This window comes from Alexandromys fortis, unplaced genomic scaffold (genome assembly GCF_014885135.2).
Source record: "Alexandromys fortis isolate MF-2015 unplaced genomic scaffold, M_Fortis_MF-2015_v1.1 scaffold_230, whole genome shotgun sequence".
Classification (NCBI taxonomy): domain Eukaryota; kingdom Metazoa; phylum Chordata; class Mammalia; order Rodentia; family Cricetidae; genus Alexandromys; species Alexandromys fortis.
The window spans coordinates 753,884-769,207 of NW_026068206.1; the positions used below are offsets into that span (position 1 = coordinate 753,884).

Here is a 15,324-nt window from a genome sequence, read left to right on the forward strand (position 1 = left end):
GGGGAGGAGGCAGAAATTTTTAATAAAAAAAAAAATTAAAAAAAGAAAATAAAGTCTTTAAGAGACAGTAAAAATTAATATAAAAGAAGAAAGACCTGTGAAGTTGGTAAAAACACAGTGAGTCTGGATCCTGTATGCTATTGTGCTGATTTTGAATTTTTATTGTTGAAAAGCAAAGGACAGCTGCTAAGACACTTGAAATTCAATGAGAGACTGTTGAAGTTAAGCAGCCTATTTTCTGTAGGTATTCCTTAACTTTTAAAAAGACAAAAAGAGTATTTGTCAAATGGAAATCAAAAATATTTGGAGAAGTGGTTTTGCTTTTTATACCACAGGAAACAAGAGGCTGTGGATTAGTTCCAGTTTGATATGGATCTGGTTTGATCAAGGGAGACCTCCCAAAACTTGACAGGTGATATCTATCAACAAAAGTGACAGCTAGAATTCCCAGGACTTGGCTATTATCTCAAATTTTCTCAGGGACCCTAAAGATACTTTGTCCACAAACACCAGGAAGCAGTCTAGAGAAAACAATATCCACATTACCAAGAGCTGCATTGTGGGAGGCTTTTGTTTATTTGGTGGGTTATGGATGTTTGCTAAATATAAAAATATAGACTAAAAACAACTATTAATCTCAGATATTTGCATTATCATTGATTTTGGTATACAAAATTAAAGTTAAAAAAAAATTAAAAATTTGATACAATTTTTTTTATTTATTTTTTTTTAATTTGATACAAATTTAAAGTTACTTTCGTTTTACTGTATGTTTCTACTCTTGCTTGGTGTACTGTGCTTATACAGATAATTTAAAAATGCAATGTATAAATATGAAATTAGGTTAGTAGATAATCTATCATAATCAACTTGTAGTCACATTAGGTATATTTTTTTAAGTTAAATAGACAGATTTTAGATAGATAAATGGTTTTCAAACACTTCAAAGAGCTACCAAATATGGCATTTAAAACATTTTGTTCACCTAGTAATTATCATGACAATGAGACACATCTGCTCCTGGCAGTACTGATTTACTTCAGAGAAAAGGATGGGCATAAGAAACTCCATATAAGTTTGCTTTCATTGTGTCAAGGTTAGCCACTGATCAAAGAAACTGCTTTTGCTTTGACTGCTTGACTTGATGCTATGCAGACTGGACATGTAGGATACACAGAAAAATGACCACTGAATTCTGCAAAAACAATACAGTCCTTCAAATTTCCTGCTTCACTAAAATGTCTGCCAGGTACACTAGGCCTGTAGACTGAAGATGGATGCCCCAACAGTGCTTAGAAACTTTGGGTAACTGTGCAGGTAGCCAGATATCTCTGTCATTTCTAGAGATTTGGAAGTTGCTTGCAATCAACTTCCTGTTTACTTACGTAATATTAATTCCTTCTGGGGTCTTGGATGGAGCTGAAAACTAGATAGTTATAGTTGCGGTTTTCTCTAATTCTGAAATAAAGTAAGTTAGGATCTGGATTCCCTAAAATAAGTAATTTTCTCTGAATTTGTTAAATGCAAATGCACTGAAATAATTCTTACATGTTAACTGTTTTTATTATGTATAACTTTACTATGTCAAAGTTAAAGTCTTACTTTTTATTTTGACAAATGAGGAATGTTGTAGAATATTATTTTAAGATGGGTTTAATTTGTTTATTCTCTGGAACATTTGTTTAATTATGTAAAGACGTGTTATTTTTGTTTATGTTGCATTTGTTTAACTGTGAAACTGTGATTCTTTTTTTTTTCAAAGATTTATTTATTTATTATGTATACAACATTCTGCCTCCATGTATGCCTACAGGCCAGAAGAGGGTACCAGATCTCATTACAGATGGTTGTGAGCCACCATGTGATTGCTGGGAACCGAACTCAGGACCTGTGGAAGATCAGCCAGCACTCTTAACCACTGAGTCATCATTTCTCCATCCCAAAACTGTGATTCTTTAACTCTCTAAAACACCTGATGGTCTAATAAAGAGCTGAACAGACAACAGCTAAGCAAGAGACAGGAGAGGTGGAGCTGACAGGTAGAGATAATAAATGGAGGGTGGAATCTCAGAAGAAGTAGCAGAGAACAAGGAGAGAAGGACACTAGGGGCCAGTCACCCAACCACACAGCAAGCCACAGAAAAGGGAGTAAGAAAGCTATTCAGAAACAGAAAAATAAAAACCCAGAGGCAAAGATAGGATAATTTCAGAAAAGCTGGCTAGAAATAAGCCAAGCTAAGGCCAGGCATTTATAAGTAATATTAAACCTCAGACTATTTATTTGGGAGCTGGGTGAAATGACCTCCCCAATGGAATAAAGAATAATAATAAAAAAACAAACAAACATAAAAACCAAAAGATATATATAAAGTGGAAGAAAACCAGTATGTTCAAAATTGGCCTTGGATGGCTGAATGTTGAAAAATACAAATATTTTCATACTCATCACCATCATCCTGCATAGAACTCAAGTCCTGTGGACCAAAAACCTCAACAGAAAGCCAGACACACTGAAAACAGGAAGTCACGTTGAACTCATCAGCACAAAAGACAACTCCCTAAGCAGAGAACTGATAGTGCAGGCACTAAGATCAACAATTAGCATATAGGACCCCATCAAACTGAAAAGCTTCTATAAGGCAAAAGATATTTTCAATATGATGAAATGATAGCCTACAGAACTGGAAAAGATTTTCACAAACTCCTCATCTGATAGAGGGTTAATATAAAAATATATATAAAACACTCAAGAAACTAGACATCAACAAACCATATAATCCAATTAAAAATGGGGTACAGATCAAAACAGAGAATTCTCAACAGAGAAATCCCAAATGGCTGAGAAACAATCAAACAAATACTCTCCAGCCTTAGGCATCAAGAAAAGTAAAATTAAAATGGCCCTGAGATTGCATTTTACACTTGAATGACTAAGTTCAAAAACACAAGCTCATGCTAAAGAAGCACACTCTTCCATAGCTGTTGGGAGTGCAAACTTGTACAGACATGTTGGAAATATTATGGAAGTTTCTCAGAAAAGTGGGAATCAATCTACCTCAAGACACAGCTATCCCACTCCATATATTTACTGAAGATTTACTGAAGGACACTTGTTCAACTGTGTTCATAGCAGCTGGAGGAGGCCACTTGTTCTTCCTGGCCGCCCAGCTAGTTTAGACCCGAAATAATCACACAGAAACTGTATTAATTAAATCACTGCTTGGCCCATTAACTCTAATATTTTATTAGCTAACTCTTACATCTTAATTTAACCCATCTCCATTAATCTGTACATTACCAAAAGGCCGTGGCCTACCAGCAAAGTTTCAGCATGTCTATCTTCAGAGGTGTATCCATGGAATCTCTTAAATCCACATTCTTTCTCCCAGCATTCAGTCCAGTGTTCCAAGCCTACCTAAGTTCTGCCCTGACAGCAGGCAAAAGCAGTTTCTTTTTTCATTAACCAATAAAAGAAACACACAAACAGAAGGACCTCCCACACTACACTCAGAACGTAGAAATAACCTACATGTCCCTCAACTGAAGAATGGATAAAGAAAATGGAATACACAATGGAGTACTACTCAGCTGTTAAAAAAATAACTAAATGAAGTTTGCAGGCAAAGAGAACTAGAGAAAAAAGGCATCCTGAGTAAGGTAACCCACATCCAGAAAGACAAGCATGGTATATCCTCACTTATAAGTGGATATTAGGTATAAAGTAAAGGATAATCATGCTATAATCCACGGGCCCAGGGAATCTAACTAACCAGGAGGGCTAGGATTGAGAGGTAGACAAATCTCCCCGGGAAGAGAAAATAGAACAGATTTTTATTGCGGACTCGTGGAAATGGGAATAGGAGAAATCAGGAGGTAGGGGATGGAGTAATTAAGGCAGAGTGTGGGGAAGGGGTTAGTGAAACTGGGCGGTGTGTGGGGGGGGGGTAATTGCACAGTAATGTGGAAATCTAGTCCAGTGGAAACTCCCAGAAATCTATGAGGTTGATCCGAGGAAAAACTCCTAGTAATGGAGGATATGGAGTCTGAACTGGCCATATTCTATAACCAACCAAGACTTCCAGTGGGGGGACTGGGACACCAACCTAGCCACAAAACTTTTGACATACAATCTACCCTTCCTATAAATTTTTCTGGGGCAAGAGTGGCTCAGAACTTGTGGAATTAGGCCACCAGTGACTGGACTTGATTGATGCTCACTCCAGGAGAGGGATCCTATGTCTGACACTGCCTGGATGGCCAAGAATCTGAAGCAGGATGGCTCAGATACCTAGGGTAGAACCAAATACAATTTCTAATGATATTGTGCTATATTCCTTCCTATATCAGTGCCTAGTCCAATCATCATTAGAGAGGCTTTCTCCAGCAGCTGATGGAAACAAATGGAAACACCCCCTGTCAAATATTAGGTGGAGCTCAGGGAACCCTGCAGAAGAGGGGTGATAAGGGGGGTCGAGGACATCAGGAAAGCATGGCCCACAGAATCAACTAACCAGGTATCATGGGGGATCACAGAGACTGGAGCATAAATAAAGGAGCCTGCTTGAGTTTGTACTAGGTCATCCGCATATATGTTATGGTTGTTTAGCTTGGAAATTTTGTGGGACTTTAGCAGTTGGAGTTGGGGTGTCTCTTGACTCTTTTTTTAAATTTATTTATTTATTTATTAAAGATTTCTGTCTCTTCCCCACCGCCACCTCCCCTTTCCCTTCCCCTCCCCCAACCAAGTCCCCCTCCCTCCTCAGCCCAAAAAGCAATCAGGGTTCTCTGCCCTGTGGGAAGTCCAAGGACCACCCACCTCCATCCAGGTCTAGTAAGGTGAGCATCCACGAAACTGCCTAGGCTCCCACGAAACCAATAGGTCCAGTAGAATCAAAAACCCGTTGCCATTGTTCTTGAGGTCTCAGTAGTCCTCCTTGTCCGCTATGTTCAGCGAGACCAGTTTTGACCCAGGCTTTTTCAGACCCAGGCCAGCTGGCCTTGGTGAGTTCCTGATAGAACATCCCCATTGTCTCAGTGTATGGGTGCACCCCTCGCGGTCCTGAGTTCCTTGCTTGTGCTCTCTCTCCTTCTGCTCCTGATTTGGACCTTGAGATTTCAGTCCGGTGCTCCAATGTGGGTCTCTGTCTCTGTCTCCTTTCATCGCCTGATGAAGTTTAATATTCAGGAGGATGCCTATATGATTTTCTTTGGGTTCTCCTTCTTATTTAGCTTCTCTAAGAACCCGAATTATAGGTTCAATGTCCTTTATTTATGGCTAGAAACCAAATATGAGTGAGAACATCCCATGTTCCTCTTTTTGGGTCTGGCTTACCTCACTCAGGATGGTGTTTTCTATTTCCATCCATTTGCCTGCAAACTTCAAGAAGTCCTTGTTTTTTACTGCTGAGTAGTACTCTAATATGTATATATTCCATACTTTCTTCATCCATTCTTCAATTGAAGGGCATCTAGGTTGTTTCCAGGTTCTGGCTATTACAAACAATGCTGCTATAAACATAGTAGAGCATATACTTTTGTTGTGTGATAAGGCCTCTCTTGGGTATATTCCCAAGAGTGGTATTGCTGGGTCCATGGGTAGGTTGATCCCAAATTTCCTGAGAAACCTCCACACTGCTTTCCAGAGTGGTTGCACAAGTTTGCATTCCCACCAGCAATGGATGAGTGTACCCCTTTCTCCACAACCTCTCCAGCAAAGGCTATCATTGGTGTTTTTGATTTTCGCCATTCTGACAGGTGTAAGATGGTATCTTAAAGTTGTCTTGATTTGCATTTCCCTGATCGCTAAGGAAGTTGAGCATGACCTTAGGTGTCTTTTGGCCATTTGAACTTCTTCTGTTGAGAGATCTCTGTTCAACTCAGTGCCCCATTTTATAATTGGGTTGATTAGCCTTTTACGGTCTAGTTTCTTGAGTTCTTTATATATTTTGGAGATCAGACCTTTGTCAGTTGTGGGGTTGGTGAAGATCTTCTCCCAGTCAGTGGGTTGCCTTTCTGTCTTAGCAACAGTGTCCTTTGCTTTACAGAAGCTTCTCAGTCTCAGGAGGTCCCATTTATTCAATGAGGCCCTTACTGTCTGTGCTGCTGGGGTTATACGTAGGAAGTGGTCTCCTGTGCCCACGTGTTGTAGAGTACTTCCCACTTTCTCTTCAATCAGGTTCAGTGTGTTTGGACTGATATTGAGGTCTTTCACCCACTTGGACTTGAGTTTTGTGCATGGTGATAGATATGGGTCTATTTTCATTCTTCTACAGATTGACATCCAGTTTTGCCAGCACAATTTGTTGAAGATGCTCTCTTTTTTCCATTGTATACTTTTAGCTCCTTTATCGAAAATCAGGTGTTCATATGTTTGTGGGTTAAAGTCAGGGTCTTCTATTCGATTCCATTGGTCGACTTCTCTGTTTTTATGCCAATACCAAGCTGTTTTCAATACTGTAGCTCTGTAATAGAGTTTGAAGTCAGGGATGGTAATGCCTCCAGACGTTCCTTTATTGTATAAGATTGTTTTGGCTATCCTGGGTTTTTTGTTTTTCCATATAAAGTTGATTATTGTCTTCTCCAGATCTGTGAAGAATTTTGATGGGATTTTGATGGGGATTGCATTGAATCTATAGATTGCTTTTGGTAGAATTGCCATTTTTACTATGTTGATCCTCCCAATCCAAGAGCAAGGGAGGTCCTTCCATTTTCTGGTGTCCTCCTCTATTTCTTTCTTCAAAGACTTGAAGTTCTTGTCAAATAGATCTTTCACTTCCTTGGTCAGGGTTACCCCAAGATATTTTATGCTCTTTGTGGCTATCGTGAAAGGTGATGCTTCTGTGATTTCCCTCTCTGTTTCCTTATCCTTAGTGTATAGGAAGGCAACTGATTTTTTGGAGTTGATCTTGTATCCAGCCACGCTACTAAAGGTGTTTATCAGCTGTAGGAGTTCTTTGGTAGAATTTTTGGGGTCGCTTATGTATACTATCATGTCATCTGCAAATAACGAAAGCTTAACTTCTTCCTTTCCAATACGAATCCCCTTGATCCCCTTATGTTGTCTTATTGCTATTGCTAGAACTTCAAGCACTATATTGAAGAGGTATGGAGAGAGTGGACATCCTTGTCTTGTTCCTGATTTTAGTGGGATGGCTTTGAGTTTTTCTCCATTTAATTTAATGTTAGCTGTCGGTTTGCTGTAGATAGCTTTTATTATATTTAGGTATGACCCTTGTATCCCTATTCTCTCCAAGACCTTTATCATAAAGGGGTGTTGAATTTTGTCGAATGCTTTTTCCGCATCTAATGAAATGATCATATGGTTTTTTTCTTTCAGTCTATTTATATGGTGGATTACATTGATAGATTTGCGTATGTTGAACCAGCCCTGCATCTCTGGGATGAAGCCTACTTGATCATAATGGATAATTTTTCTGATGTGTTCTTGAATTCGGTTTGCCAGTATTTTATTGAGAATTTTTGCGTCGATATTCATGAGTGAGATAGGCCTGTAATTCTCTTTCTTGGTTGGGTCTTTGTGTGGTTTTGGTATCAGGGTAACTGTAGCTTCATAAAAGGAATTTGGCAATGACTTTTCTGTTTCTATATTGTGAAATACGTTAAGGAGTATAGGTATTAGCTCTTCTTGGAAGTTCTGGTAGAATTCTGCGTTGAACCCATCTGGTCCTGGGCTTTTTTTGGAAGGGAGATTTTTGATAACAGTTTCTAGTTCTTCGCGACTAACAGGTCTATTTAGATCATTCACCTGGTCTTGGTTTAGCTTTGGTATATGGTACTTATCTAAAAAAATGTCCATTTCTTTTGCATTTTCCAGTTTTGTGGCATACAGGCTTTTATAGTAAGATCTAATGATTCTCTGGATTTCCTCTGTGTCTGTGGTTATGTCCCCCCTTTCATTTCTGATTTTATTTATTTGCGTGTTCTCTCTCTGTTGTTTAGTTAGTTTGGATAGGGGTTTGTCGATCTTGTTGATTTTCTCCAAGAACCAACTTTTTGTTTCATTGATTCTTTGGACTGTTTTCTGTGTTTCTATTTTGTTGATTTCTGCCCTCAGTTTGATTATTTCCAGTCTTCTACTCCTTCTGGGCACCTCTGCTTCTTTTTTTTCTAAAGCTTTCAGGTGTGCCATTAAGTCCCCAATGTATGCTTTCTCTGTTTTCTTTAAGTGGGCACTTAGTGCTATGAACTTTCCTCTTAGCACTGCTTTCATCGTGTCCCATAGGTTTGAGTATGTTGTCTCTTTATTTTCATTAAATTCAAGGAAGACTTTAATTTCTTTCTTAATTTCTTCCTTGACCCAGGTGTGGTTCAGTAGTTGACTGTTCAGTTTCCATGAGTTTGTCGGCTTTCTGGGGGTAGCATAGTTGTTGCCATCTAACTTTAATCCGTGGTGATCTGATAAGACACAGGTGGACACTGATATTCTTTTGTATCTGTGGAGGTTTCCTTTGTTTCCGAGTATATGGTCAATTTTTGAGAAGGTTCCATGAGCTGCAGAGAAGAAGGTATATTCTTTCCTATTTGGGTGGAGTGTTCTGTAGATGTCTGTTAAGTCCATTTGCTTCATTACCTCCAATAATTCTCTTAATTCTCTATTAGGTTTCTGTCTGATTGACCTGTCCATTGGAGAGAGAGGTGTGTTGAAGTCTCCTACTATTAGTGTGTGTGGTTTTATGTCTGCCTTGAGTTTTAGAAATATTTCTTTTACATAAGTGGGTGCTTTTATATTAGGGGCATAGATATTCAGGATTGAGATGTCATCCTGATGAATTGTTCCTGTTATGAGTATAAAGTGTCCATCTCGATCTCTTCTGATTGATTTTAGTTTGAAGTCAGTTTTGTTGGAAATTAGTATGGCCACACCTGCTTTTTTGTTAGGACCATTTGCTTGAAAGACCTTTTCCCAACCTTTTACTCTGAGTAGATGCCTGTCTTTGTGGTTGAGATGTGTTTCTTGCAAACAGCAGAATGTTGGATCCTGTTTTCGTATCCAATCCCTTAGCCTGTGCCTTTTTATAGGTGAATTGAGACCATTAATATTAAGTGATATTAGTGACCAGTGGTTGTTTACTCCGGTTATTCTTACTGTTTTCGGTAGTAGAGTTTGTGTGTGTCCCTTCTTTGAGTTGTACTGGTGAAGGTTCGCTAGATTCCTGAGTTATTGTAGTCAGTGTTGGCAATGTTGGATTCCTTGGGTTGCGATTTTCCTTCTATTACTTTCTGTAGCGCTGGATTTGTGGCTACGTATTGTTTAAATTTGTTCTTATCCTGGAATGTCTTGTTTTCTCCATTGATAGTGAATACTAGCTTGGCTGGGTATAGAAGTTTGGGTTTGCATCCATGGTCTCTTAGTTTTTGAAGAACCTCTATCCAGGACCTTCTGGCTTTCATGGTTTCCATAGAGAAGTCAGGTGTAAGTCTGATCGGTTTACCTTTATAAGTTACTTGGCCTTTTTCCTTTGCAGCTCTTAATATTCTTTCTTTAACCTGTATATTTTGTGTTTTGATTATTATATGGCGAGGGGATGCTTTTCTTTGATCCAGTCTGTTTGGTGTTCTGTATGCTTCTTGGATATTCAAAGGAATATCTTTCTTTATGTTGGGAAAGTTTTCTTCCATAATTTTGTTAAATATATTTTCTGGGCCTTTGAGCTGTAATTCTTCCCCTTCTTCTATTCCTATTATTCTCAGGTTTGGTCTTTTTATTGTGTCCCATATTTCCTGAATGTTTTGTGATGAGAATTTGTTGGCTTTGCTGTTTTCTTTGATCAGTGCGTTTATTTTCTCTATGGTGTCTTCAGAATCTGAGATTCTTTCTTCTATTTCTTGTATTCTATTGATTATGCTTGTTTCTGTAGGCTCTGCTCGTTGACCTAGATTTTCCGTATCCAGCTGGTCCCCAGTTTGTGCTTTCTTCCTTGCTTCCATTTCAGTTTTCAATTCTTGAACTGTTTCCATTACCTGTTTGTTCATTTTTTCTTGGTTTCCCAGGGTCTCATGTACGTATTTACTCAATTCTTCAAACTTTTTGTTATACTTCTCATCCATTTCTATAAAGGTGTTTTTTACATATTGTTTAAGGGACTCTATTGCTTTCATAAAGTCGATTTTTTCCACTTCTTCTGTGTTAGGGTGTTCAAGTCCTTCTGTTGTAAGATCATTGGGTTCTGGTGCTTTCATGTTGTTTTTCAGCTTATTGGGAGAATTTTTGCCTTGGCGCCTGCCCATCTCCTCCTATTGACGATCTCTAATTGGTCTTTTAAAACCAGATCAGGTTTCCCTGCTGGCCAGAGGCTCCTCTTGCAAAATTCCCTCGTTCTGTTTCCTGGCTCCTGCCAGGGGCCAAGATCCCTCTCACCCCTCAGACGGGTCTTCAGGAAAAGAACCAGGTTCCCTGTTTGCCCGGGACCTCGCCAACCAAAGGCCTACCTCTTTGATTTAATTGTCCTGGGGCGATCTGCTCTTGGTGTTGCCCTGGTCCCTGTCGCCTGCGTTGTCTGCCACTGTGTCAGTACCCGCCGGTCCCGGCTGCTGCGCCAGCTATGTCGCCCGCCGTGCGCGTCCAGTTCCTCTCTTGACTCTTGTCTGCTCTTGAGAACCTTTTCCTCCTACTGTGATGCCTCATGCAGCATTGATATGAGAATTAGTTCCTAGTCTTATTGTTATGTTATGTTATGTTATGATGATATCCTATCATCTTGTTATGATGTGTCTGTTGATATCCCTGCTCTTTTCTGATGTGAAATGGAGGTGTAGTGGATCTGAAGGAGGATGGGAGGTGGGGGAGGCAACTGGGAAGAGAGAAGGGAAAGGAAGTTGTATTTGGGATGTATTGTATGAAAGAAGAATAACTTACAAAATAAAAAAGAATATTTCCTGTTAAAAAAGTAATAAAACAAACAATAAAATAATATAAAAAGAATAGACCTCAGATTCTATATTCATGCACAAAGACCAATCTTCAGTAAATATATGTTGATAATTTTTAATAAATATTTTGTGAAAATGATTTTAGCTACATAGTATTCTTCATTTCAAGTATATTTTGAAAAAGAGCCTCTTTACATAGTGTAAGTCACTTTGTACCTCAAATTTCCCTCAAACTCATAGCAAAGTTTTCCCTCAGTCCCTCAAATGTGGAAATTGTAGGTGCATGTAAGAATACCGAGCTATACTCCAAGGACTGTAATATGTTTATATATATTTTCTCCCACATGCAAAAATTATTTTTATATATTCAATTTGGTAAATTAAATAGAACATTTTATTAGTAATAGACACCTCAGCAAAGTTAAAGTTTAAATTACTCAACTTTCTTGCTTGTGAAAAATACAACCCAGAGGAAATGAGCAGCTTTGAATATAAAAGAAAAGTACAAACCACAAAAAATTCACATATAATAGACAATATTATACCATATTATGTAAATAAATAAATATAACTAATTTAATGGTACACTAAAATATCAAGAAAAGCACAAGCAAATAAGATGATGATTTGTGGAGCACAATCCTAATGCAAACAACTATAAAACATTACTGTACCCTAAGGTACAAGAAACATTGGAGTAGAGGGGACAGAAAGAATGTAAGAGCTAGAGTATCTGGGAGTTTCCCGTGAAACTGTATTTTCTAGCAATGTCAGAGGCTACACCTATAAAGTCTTACCAACATGGCTGCCTAGCACATGAATTTGAAAGCGAGCAAGAACGAGTTTATGGAAGAGTTTGAAGGGAGGAAAAAGAAAGGAGAAATGATGTAAATATAACATAATCTTAAATATAAAATCAAAAATTAAAAATCAAATGAAAAATAAAGATCATCTGAATTTTTCAAAAATGCTTTAAAATCAAGTTTATAATATTTAAGCAAGATAGATATGTTCAGACATGAAATTTTTTTTAGTGAAGTTGAAAGCTAATTCTCTAACAGTTAAGTTGAAAGCTAATTCTCTAACAGTTACCTTTTCTAGTAGAAGCAAAAATGGTTTATATAATTAAAAATAACATATAATCCCAAAATTATTAGCATATGAACTTGTAAAACATTTCTTCTAACATTTGACTATAGAAGAAAAATATCCTTAGACATATGAAGTAATTCATGCAAAATAAGAAAGAGTATCCCTCTGGAAGTCTGAAGATTCCTTCATCTTCCACTGAGCAGTATTTTCCTATTGGTCTGCTCTACAGAAGTTATATTTTGTCTTTCTAGATACAAACCGCTGATACTTCTGTCATCCCATTCTAAGCCTAAGCCAAAGAAAACAGAATTTTAGGAAGAAAAGACAAATTTCCAGTATAACTTGGAGGTTCTGATGTCACACAGAAGGAAATAATACATGCCAAAGAAAATTGGGGCTCTAGAATTTTAAACAACTTGGGATTAAACACACCTCTGCCTTTCACTTTATGGCCTGAATTTAAACTCACTAAGCCACATTTAACTTGAAAAATGAAGGCAATGTCCATAAGAATACTATAAAGATAAAATAAAGTGTATATGAAACATTTAGTATATGGATAGTGCGATAGGAACTTAATATGCATTGGAATATTTACCCCAAATAGGTAAGTTTCTAATGGTTATTAAACAGTGAATTATCTTCAAGGTGTTTTTTAATCATTTGTTCTTTCATTTCCATGTTGTCTAAAAATCTGAACTCAGACTAGATTATTTACATAGTATTGCTTTTAGGCATACGTAATATATTTTACTAGTCTAGATACAGATTATTTATTGAGCATCAAGATATAGTTCAGAAAGTACTTTTTCATCTGTATGTGGCTATATTTATAAGACACTGTTTATTAATATATGAACTTGTATATATTATACATATTGTATTATGTATTATACATAAGAATTTATATATTATATATAGTTATTAATTTTCCATTCTCAAATTCTTTCTTAACCAATGACACCATCATCCAACATATTGCCCAAATAATTTTTTTGAGAGAAAATAATTTATTGGGTGATATGATGGTGTGTGGTGTCAAGTTGACCATTCCAGATCTCACTGAAGCTAAATTCTGGCCAATCTATGGAGGTAGAAATTGGGGGTGGAAAGCTTAGAGTTCCTACTTCCCCAAGAAAAAGTAGACTTTATATGCAGCTCTACCCTTTTATCCAGCCTGCCTCCCCACAAAAGCTTCCCAATCCCATAGCTGGAGCTTGCTTGCACCAAAACATGGAATTAGAATGGATGGGTCCAGCCGGGCGGCGGTGGGCACGCCTTTAATCCCAGCACTCGGGAGGCAGAGGCAGGCGGATCTCTGTGAATTCGAGGCCAGCCTGGTCTACAAGAGCTAGTTCCAGGACAGGAACCAAAACCACAGAGAAACCCTGTCTCGAAAAAACAAAAAACAAAAAACAACAACAACAAAAAAGAAAATAGAATGGATGGGTCCTGCCCAAACCCTCCAGCCTCAGAAATGACAAGAGTTGAAGAGTAGATGTGGAAGAGGGAAGTTAAGGAATGAAGTATCTCTGCTCATTCCCCTACTCAAACTGGTTACCCAGAGCTGGACTGAGCTAGGCAGATAGGGAGGGAAGATCAGGCAGCTGTTCTCATTATCAGGGACCCATGCAGACTTGTCAGATAAAGTAGGTAAGACTGAGTTGGAGGGAGGGAGTCTAGGAAGTTGTTTAGGCTCCTAGAGCAATAAGCAGCCTGGTTCCAGGGGGAGCAGGAAGCAACTCAGTTAGGAGCCTGAGCTCACAAACATAGTGAGTGGGCAAACATCCACCACCACCCGCCCCTCCAGTCACTGGAGGGGCCCCTGCGGGTGGCAGGCTGATCAAGGGCAGAGCTTGATGCGGGTGCCCTTAGAAAGCACCCGGAAGAAAGGGAAGACACGCTCGCCAAGGAAGGCAGCTGAGAAGGTATGCACGTGGGCTAAGGTATCTGCATTGTAGAATCCCAGGCGCCCAGCCTGATAGTCCAGATACACGCCAAAGCGCTGTGGTTTCTCACATGGGCTCAGCAGTGTCTGCTCTGTTGAGCTCTGTGCCTGGTATCGTTTGCCGTGGGTGCCCACACACCATACTTCCCTCTGGAGCAGGAGCTGCTGAGGCAGGTGGAGCCAGCGGCGATGGTGGTGGTATGAGGAGCTGGCATCCCCACTACTAACAGATGACCCACCAGAGCTCACTTTTTCTTTATGATGGGTTGATTCACGGGCAGCACCCACTGCCCAGCCTCGCCGCCCACCCCCCTCTACCTCCCAGTAGTGCCTGCCAGAGCGGAAGGCCTGGGCCCCTAGTACACAGCAGTCAGTTGAGAAGCGCTTGGAATGTTCGGGAACCTCCTGCTGATGTTCTGACAGGTGGACCTCACGACGATCAGGGGACAACATAAGGGCTAGGTGAGCTGTGTCAGGGTCCATCGTCAAATCAACTCTTGCAGCCTGACAAAATATCCGGCTCATTTTCCCCACAATGGCGTCTGTCAGGAAGGCGTGGCTATGGGGTTGGCATGGGTCAGGGGACCAAATCTCTGGGGGCTGCAACTGTATCTCTTCACACCTATTGAAAGTTTCCTTGATGTCTTGCAGCAGCTGCAGGCCCCCCTGCTGGCTCCGTTCTTGGGCTTCAGCTAGCAGGCAGCTGAGATGGGCAGCCTGCTCTTCAAGGTGGTGGGCTGCTACTCCTGCACATCCCAGCTGAGCTTCATGCATCTCTCGGAGGAGCCGCTCTAGTCCTGCCTGCTCTTCAACCAGAAACCGTGTTAGGCGCCCAAACTCTGAGGCCACAGCTGCCAACTCTGATTTCATCTGGCTTTTCAGCTCTGACATCCGCCTCTCCTCCTTCTGCACAGCCTCGAGGTGCTTCCTAAGTGGTTCCACATGACCTTGTAGCTTGGCCTTGTACTCCTGCACCACCTCCTCCAGTGGCACCACGCTGTGCTGTTTGTGGCTCCTGGATTCTTGGCACACCTCGCAGAAGAGCTTCAGGGCTTCTTGGTGTCTCGGGCAGATACCTTGCTCGTTCACAGGACTCTCATGCCCAGGGGATGGATGCATCTGGTGAATCACCTGAACCATGTTGGCCAACTGCAGGTTGGGGCAGAAGCTCCGCCGAGGAAAACATTTTCGACACTGGGGACAAGTGAAGCACCTCCGAGGGGCTGGAGGTGGAGGCAGTTGGGTGATCGGGTCTAGCTCTTCTTCCTCGTCTTCCTCCAGCACTTCCTCCTCCTCGTCCTCATCTTCCCCCCTCAGGTCCTCCACGTCTCCCAAGTAATAGTCCAGATCTTCCTCCTCCTCCTCCTCCTCCTCCTCCTCCTCCTCCTCCTCCT

The 15,324-nt window shown here is 40.1% G+C and overlaps 2 protein-coding genes across 2 annotated transcripts in view; both read right to left on the reverse strand.

The window, feature by feature from the left end:
• Dach2 (dachshund family transcription factor 2) overlaps window positions 1–15,324 on the reverse strand; it is a 537,829-nt gene that overhangs the window by 269,665 nt on the left and 252,840 nt on the right. The window lies entirely within an intron of this gene.
• The window catches only part of LOC126493268 (E3 ubiquitin-protein ligase TRIM41-like), a 2,965-nt gene continuing 1,378 nt past the window's right edge, over window positions 13,738–15,324 (reverse strand). Inside the window, exon 2 of the mRNA XM_050130229.1 lies at window positions 13,738–15,322. Coding sequence (XP_049986186.1) covers window positions 13,826–15,322 — 1,497 coding nt within the window. The 3' untranslated portion in view covers window positions 13,738–13,825. The remainder of the gene's footprint in view (window positions 15,323–15,324) is intronic.